The sequence below is a fragment of the Echinococcus granulosus genome, assembly GCF_000524195.1.
Source record: "Echinococcus granulosus chromosome Unknown EG_S00075, whole genome shotgun sequence".
Lineage (NCBI taxonomy): Eukaryota > Metazoa > Platyhelminthes > Cestoda > Cyclophyllidea > Taeniidae > Echinococcus > Echinococcus granulosus.
The window spans coordinates 1-8,108 of NW_020170455.1; the positions used below are offsets into that span (position 1 = coordinate 1).

At 44.9% G+C, this 8,108-nt stretch overlaps 1 protein-coding gene across 1 annotated transcript; it reads left to right on the plus strand. All coding sequences in view use genetic code 11, as the record gives it.

Moving 5' to 3' along the window:
* Nucleotides 1-404: 404 nt before the first annotated feature.
* Nucleotides 405-8,108, plus strand: EGR_07334 (Canalicular multispecific organic anion transporter; the record flags this gene model as incomplete). Its single annotated transcript, XM_024496583.1, has 15 exons — nucleotides 405-437; nucleotides 498-712; nucleotides 779-1,212; nucleotides 1,544-1,635; nucleotides 1,742-1,858; nucleotides 2,065-2,311; nucleotides 4,389-4,516; nucleotides 4,853-5,035; nucleotides 5,627-5,826; nucleotides 6,312-6,540; nucleotides 6,750-6,893; nucleotides 7,154-7,405; nucleotides 7,457-7,626; nucleotides 7,703-7,897; nucleotides 7,970-8,108. 15 exons carry the CDS (start codon nucleotides 405-407, stop codon nucleotides 8,106-8,108), a joined length of 2,778 nt encoding a protein of 925 aa, XP_024348962.1.

Sequence of the window (8,108 nt, forward strand, 5' to 3'; positions counted from 1 at the left end):
GGAATGTCGAAATAAGGGGTGATTCATTGCGCATTCCCTTACAAATGAATCCAAATTAAAAAGGAAGAAGAAGCGTTTTGCTTTCTTTCATAGTACAGAAAGACACACAAATGCCTCTGTTTGCCATTTGTCTTATTGCTTTTATTTCTTGCATGCGAATTATGACCTGACTGCTGTAGATGGAAGGAGTCCCTTTTTAATTTTCTTTATTTTTATTTTTACTTATTTATTTTTTTTTTGGGTCAACGAGTTGGATAAGCTTGACCAATCATTATTCCGAGTTACTGTCCCTGTCTGCACATCCTTTCAGCATTACGGCCTACTTTACAGAAGGCCAGTCAACATCCATCGTGGGTCGTGTGGGCTGTGGCAAGAGCAGTCTTCTCAACGCTTTACTCGGTAACATGGAGCTCATTTCCGGTCGCGTAAATATTAAGGTATGCCTCAATAGCCTCCTGCTGCTCCCTAGATCCACCTTAATTGCTCACTTTATGCAGGGTCGCCTGGCACTGGTCTCGCAGCAGTCCTGGATCTTTAATGCCACTCTACGCGAAAACATTCTCTTCCATCATCCCTACGATCCTGAACGTTACGCCAAAATCATCAAGGCCTGCGCACTCGAACCTGACATCAAGTTGCTGCCCATGGGGGATCTTACTGACATCGGAGACAAAGGTGTTAACCTGTCCGGTGGACAGAAACTACGGGTTAGGTGAGGGTTTATGGAATTGTTGCTCCATCAAAATCAGTAGCAGTTGCATTATTATTTTCCATCTAGTCTTGCTCGAGCCTGCTATGCTGATGCGGACGTCTACCTCCTCGATGATCCCCTAGCCGCCGTTGATACTCACGTGGCCTCGCATCTGCTGAAACACGTCCTTGGCCGTGGGGGCCTTTTGTCCGGTCGGACGCGTATCATGGCCACGCATAATCCCAGTGCGATTGCAGCGTCTGATCGCGTGGCTGTTCTGGATTCTGGCCGACTGGTCGAATATGGTAATTACGCCAGCCTCATCAGGCGACCCGCCAGTCATCTCAACGCCTTCCTACGTAGTGAGGAGCTTCGACAGCGACTGTCAGAGCGTGAGGCAGCGTCGGAGTCAGCTGCAGCGGTGGGAGTCGAGACTTCGGTGGTTTCTAGTTTTCGAAAGAGGCGAACTTCAACAGAGTCGCATGCGGGTTCGTATGCTCCAGCTAGTGATCTAGCAGAGTGTGAGTTTAGTTGTTCATCGTCCTTAAAAATGCATCTTCAGTAATGATTTTAAGATTTTGGTTTGGTTTATAATTGCACTAAGGTGACATTCACTGTGAGATCGATCGGTGTTTAAAGCTTATTTTTTGGTAAAAATAACTCTTCAATTTATAATGCTCTGTTCTGAGGCCTCCATCTTTCCCCGTGGCCGTAATTGCTTTTGACTGCAGATTAAAAGAGCTAGATATTGTTTTCGATTTCGAGAATCGTAATTAGTTTGAAATTTTGCCTTTTCGAGGATATTTCTACGCTTAAAAATTCACTTCTAGTATCGTTCTTTTTTGATTTTAGTGACTTTGATGGAGACAGAGGCTTTGGACCCGGAAGTGACCGATGACGCGGAGCCGTTGTCATCAGCTCAGAGCCGATCGAGTCCCATTAAAGTGGGTTTTAGTTCTGGTTGTTGTATTCAAGTCTTTATTATTGACATATAGATACCTTGAAGAGATCAAAAGCCACCTCGTTAACATTTTATCTATTCTACCCCAGGAGGCACAAGAATCCGACAGAAAGACTAGCAGGTTGTACAAATCAGCTACAATCGCGAAAGGTGAGAAGACCGATGGTGGACCGAAGGGAAACTTGGAGACCAGTGCCACTGGAAGGGTAAAGTTACTTCTAAAGACTTTTTCTTAATTTATCCCTCACCACTTGTCACTGCGTTGAGTATAATAAGTCAAAATAGAGGGACTATTTAGTATTTACCCCCGTTGGTCACAGCCACGGTTTCAAGGCGCTATCAACAATGAAGTTTCCACTTTTAAGGCCAGTTCTTAATAATTAAATAGCATTTGTCTTTCGGTTATCTGCAGGTGAAGTTGGTAGTCTTTTGGATGTATATTCGAAACATGGGTCTGGGTCTCTTCGTTGGTGGTGTTCTCTTCCTTTTCTTCACCCAAATCGCCTGGCTTGGAAATAACATTTGGTTGGCTGATTGGTCGAATGATGCCTCGAAATTCATCAATAACACTGGCGCCTCATCCAACCAGACTACTGTGGAACCCATGAAGAGTGTGGGGCTGCGTTTAGGTGTCTACGCTGTTATCGGCATGTGTCAAGGTAAGGTCCTCTTGGGACTGTTCTTCATGACTCAAGACTGGCTTACCTTATCTTTGGCAGCGATTTGAATTTTAGCTGCTGAGGTATTACCTAACTTCTCAGGAACTCTCTTCGTTTTATGCCACCATTAACAGTGCTTACAATGCTTAAGCCTGAGTGGATAATCCTGATGTTGCAGCAGTTGAGGTAGTCTTTCAAATTCTTCACTTCGTATTTTATTAATAAATCTGAAAGCCTTCAGCAAATGGGATCAAAGAGTGCTCATACCTTTACGGTTAAACAACAATCCCGCAGTTATCTAGAATATCGTATTTGAAAACCTACGAATAATTCTTTATCAAAAGAAGATTGGCCGGAGGAGCCTGTTTGAAACATTAGTAGAACTCTACGAGGTGAGATCCTATGGCCTTAAGATTGGCTCCAAGTTCTTTGCTACAGCTTAGTTTTGCGGTTGTCGACATGTTTCCTGGATTTTCTAGAATTTTTTCGCCTTTGTAACTCCAAAAATACAATGAGGTAGCACTAAACCTCCTTCATCTAGACTTTACCTCTGTACTCAGGGACTTTGAGTGCTTTAACGCCTTACGATGGGAATGCAATCAACGGTCGGTCGTTTAAATTTACCGTTAGACTAAATCCAAATTAGGCTTTATCATCGAAGTTCTAAATCGTGTATACCGCATTCACGGCCACCATCACGCATTGATGTGACTCCCTGACTATCATGTCCAGACTCTGGCCTGGCAGTAGTGACGTGTCCTTTACCAGTTCATGCGACCCGGTCTCACCGACTCGTGTCACAAACGGATTGGTTGAAGTTAATGAAACATCTGAACCGTGGTGGTCCATTTTCCTCCGACAATTTGCTACAATTTCCTCAAATATTTTTCTACTGACCGTAATAGGTGCTATGTACATAAAGTTGAATGACTCTCATCCCCCATCAGCTGGACGGTGCCTTTGTGATAGCCTATGGCCCCTCGATTCACTGGTTTTGCCCTTGAAAATAATTATCCGTCGACGTTTCTGTTATAGCCTGAGTGGTCTTAACCTCTCAAAAACTGCTCATTTCAAATAATAGGTATGAGGAGAGGGATCTTGTTGTCCCTTAGGTCTGATGTGTTGATTAAAAAAATTGGTGATTAGCGCTAAAATATGCTAATTTTCCTATCATATCCAAATTGAAAGTAGCGTTTCAAGGAATTCTTGAGCAGTGTCCAAGCCCTCACTTTAACGCCGTGGCGATAAAAGAGCTTAGCTCGACTGTAAGCCGGTATTCCAACATCTCGAATCTCCTAATTTCACCATTCCAGTTTTCCTGTTCATTTGACTCAACTTTTTATACTATTTAGGCCAGTGCTTAGTTTCAGATCTGAGGAATTACCGTACATCCTATGACCTCTTTCATTGACATCGATGGAAGTGGGAGTTTTTGACTTATTAGCAAAAAGGTAAAATTTCAAAGTGTAGAAACTGCTTTTATTCTTTGTCACAGCTCCCTTGTCCAAGTGTTTGTATAATGCTAGGAGGCCAATTTTGGCATAGACAGATTGATCACTACAGCTGGATCGCTCTATAACATTCTACTTCACTTCATTGTCAGTACCGAAGACTCTTGGTATCCAGTACACCCCAACTTTTCCTAACTTTTCTTTTCCCGGAGTAAGGTTGATTTTCTGTACAAGTCTACCATACCACAAGTTCTGCATTAATCGGGCGTCCAGATCCAGACTTTGAATGCTCCAAAAAACAATCGCTGTAAGCTGGGAACTGCCACAGTCAGATGCCTTACCCTTGAGCGGTTGAACCCTCCATCATTGTATTATGTCTGGTAGATATAAATATTCGCGAATTTCACGTCTTCATCCACCAAAAACTTCATCGTAATGCTGTTGCAAGCCATCTCATTGAATGGGGTCCGGACTGATTCACGCATGACATGCAGATGGCAACTCTGGAAAAAGGAAACTTCCAGCATCGTGTGTTTTGAATTCCAAAATATCAATTTTGTCTAGTCTCGTCAAATAGGTAACATCTTTCTGAGAAGACCTCTTTACTCTTTCTCATCCTCCACCAGTTGCCTTCAATGTGTTGGCTTGTATGATGCTGGCAGTTGGCAGTGTTCGAGCCGTGAAGGTGCTTCATCATCAACTCCTGTCATGCATCCTCCACGTCCCGACCAGCTTCTTCGATTCCGTGCCTCAGGTAGGCTCTCTTCCCTTGCGTTAAAATTCGACTTTATACCGCTTTCTTTGAAGTGGAATTTTTCGTGCAGTACCTCGGTGAACGAGGGACTGAGACTTAAACAATTTTTTAGTGTACCCTATGTCAAAATGTGCATTTAAAGCTGGAATAGAGAACTCTAGAACTGAGTTATAGAAGTTGTGGAAGTGAATTTTAAGCCTCTCATTGCCTCATTTTGTGTCTGTGTCGGGAGATCGTCTAAGCATCGAATAGAGGGGAATGAGTACAAGCACTCAGGGGGTTATCGCCTCCACTTGGTTCATTTTCTTGATTGCTTTCCCTCCTTTTGGGCTTCAGGGTCGGATAATGAACCGCTTCTCTAATGAAATATCAACCGTAGATAATCAGCTGATGATCTCAATGCGCTCCATGCTGACGACCCTCTTCAGTTGTCTCATCACTTTCGCGCTCTGTGCCTTGCCTAGTGCCTATATCCTCATTCTCCTCGCTTGTCTTCTCGGTTTTTACGCAACCATGCAGGTAAGTATGTGGGAATTCCTAGCTTTCCATGGAAGCTGCCTGAGTCTAGTGCTATCCCTCTTGGCCAGATAGAAACTGTTTCTCAATATCTCTATGTTTTTCAAAAATTTTGTAGGCTTTGTCGATGCAAGCAATTTAACCCCATAAGGAGATTGAACGTCGACATCCTTAATCAAATTTTCCACTGCTGATTGACTTGGCGTTTAATCGTCCTGCTGTGCTTGTGTTCTACAGACACAAGTATTAATGGGCTTTACAACTACTTTCACCAGTAAATCTCGTCACCATGTTTTGTTCCATCCACGTGCTACCGCTGTTTTCCGTTACCTTGTCCATTCGCAGCATGTCATCGGCTGCCACTGCTTGTAGTAGCCACGCGACAATGTGGCATTTTATAGGTCCCGGCTGGACCTGAGTGCTCCTTGCAATATGCATCTGAATGTCTCCGTCTTTTTTGCCGTAAACTACACAACCTCCTTGTAATGAGGATGACCTGTAAACCAAGGCACTTGCATTCACTCTAAGTTATGAAAACCTACCTCTATTTGATAGCCAGTGGTAATGTGTCTCTCCATCCATCTACATTGGCAGAATCTCTTTGTGACGACGAGCCGTCAGCTGAAGCGCTTGGACTCGGTGAGCAAGTCGCCAATCTTCTCGCATTTCGCAGAGACCCTCCTCGGAGTGGACACTATTCGGGCCTATGGACTGTGCGACCTCTTTGTGAACTCTAGTGACACTCGAGTTGACGCAAACAACCGCGCCCTCTTTGGAACTCTTATCGCGAATCGGTGCGCTCACTTATCTCATCATCTCATTTGATTAGTCTACCTCAAGAACGCAGATTTCTTTGGGGCTTCATATCCCGTTTATCTTTTTCCTCTTCTTTAATTGTGCTGTTCTCGGGTTTCCCTTTTGATTTTGAGCTCATTGTTAGCTGAGTTTTATATCGCTTATCAAAATCAGACATTTCGTTCAAACCATTGCTCAGCCGATTAATTGCAGTGCTTGAGTTGTCTCTAAATACACTGTAGGGTTCACGGTGAAGGCCGATGCGTTCCCTACAAGGAATAAAAACTATCAGTCATATCACTCTTATTGAAAGAATGGGCAACAGATGCGAAATGACTCCATTATTTCATAAGAGGTGCAATACCTCAGGCGTATCCCACCAAACCCTATAAGTTGTTACATTTTGGTGCTCCCAACAGGGAGACCCAGAAGTCTTCACGTCCACTTAACACACTCCTCTTCATCGCTGTTCGTGTTTCGACAGGTGGCTCTCCATGGTCCTAGAGACGGTGGGCAACCTGCTGACATTCTCTGTATCAGTGGCCTTCGTTGCAACCCGCGACACTCTGGCTGCGGGCTTCGCGGGTCTAGTGATCAGCTACACTCTGAACATTATTCAGGGCCTCAGTTGGTTCGTGCGGATGTCCACGGAGTTCGAGACTAATGTGGTCTCCGTGGAGAGGATCCGAGAGTACTCCAAGCTGACCATCGAGGTAAATCACCCTCTCCTCAGCTTACTTTACGATGAAATGTTACTTATTTTTAGTCAGTCTCGTGTTTGCTCCACCCCGGTATCATGGAGCCCCGCTCCAGTCGCCCACTCTTCCTTACGCTTAATACTGTTTCCAGGAGGTGATTCGAGGTGGAAAGAGTTCATCAGCTGAAATTTGATTTTTTTTCCTCCCCTCACTTTATATTTCAGGCCCCATGGGAGGTGCCAGCGAAACAGCCACCAGCTCAGTGGCCCCAGGGTGAAATTGAGTTCGTCAACTACAGTACCCGTTATCGCGATGATCTTGACCCTGTTCTTCGCTCCATATCATTCACTATTAAGCCTGGTGAAAAGGTACTTGTCTCCCCTTTTTGAGACATTTTAAAATTCTTTATCCCCATTTGACAGCAGAATTTAGTCTAGATACCCTGCGATAGACGAAGGTCCGATCTGCTTTCTTCAAGGACTTTTGTTCCCTGATTAACAGTCATTAAAGTTTGGCCTTATTTGCTGGTGCATGCGGGTGGGACCCATTTGTCGGGCTTCCCGTCCATGAAACGGCAGCCAGTACAATTTGTTCCTGTAAACATTTTCTCTGCTATTTCACTTTACAGATAGGGATAGTGGGTCGGACAGGCTCAGGTAAATCATCTCTCGTGCTGGCTCTTTTCCGCATCATTGAGGCAAATGAAGGGGAGATTCGCCTTGATGGGCAAAATATCGCCGAGATTGGTCTACACGACCTCCGTGGGCGCATCACTCTCATTCCCCAGGCGAGTCGCCATTTCCTTTGTTCGTCCTTCTGCCTGTCTGCGCCTGATTGCATGCTTCATCTGAGCAAGTTGTTTCTTTCGCCCTTTCCTCTCGTTACTTATATATTTGCTAAACCTACCTAGATATGGAAATTTTAACTGTAGGATCCAGTGCTCTTTTCTGGTACCCTTCGGTTCAATCTTGATCCCTTCAACACCCACACCGACAAGACCGTATGGGAGGCCCTCACATTGGCGAATCTCCGGTCATTTGTGGAAGAGACCTCCTCTGATGGCCTTGAAATGACCATCGCTGAAGGTGGCAACAACCTCAGGTTCGACCGAAATTCGTCTTTCTCTGAAGATCATCGAGAACTTGTGGTAGCGCATTTGAGATTTGCCTGGTTTTAGCGTGGGCCAACGCCAACTGGTGTGCCTGGCGCGCGCTCTCCTTCGGAGATCACGTGTTTTGGTTCTGGACGAGGCGACAGCCGCCGTCGACCCTCAAACTGACCAACTAATCCAACACACAGTTCGCAAGGAGTTCGCTTCCAGCACCGTTCTCACGATTGCTCACCGTCTCGATACCATCATTGACTATGATAGGTCTGTTGGAAGGAAAAAGCAGCTACTTATTTGGGCAGCTTTTATGTCTTTTATCATTCCTGTCACTTTTAGAATAATGGTCCTGGACGCTGGACGTCTGATAGAAATGGGTCCGCCAAAGGAACTGGCGGGTCGCAGTGGATCACTCTTCCGTGGAATGCTGCTGGAGGCGAATCTTCTAAATACGGTGCTTGGCTCATCGCAAATTTAG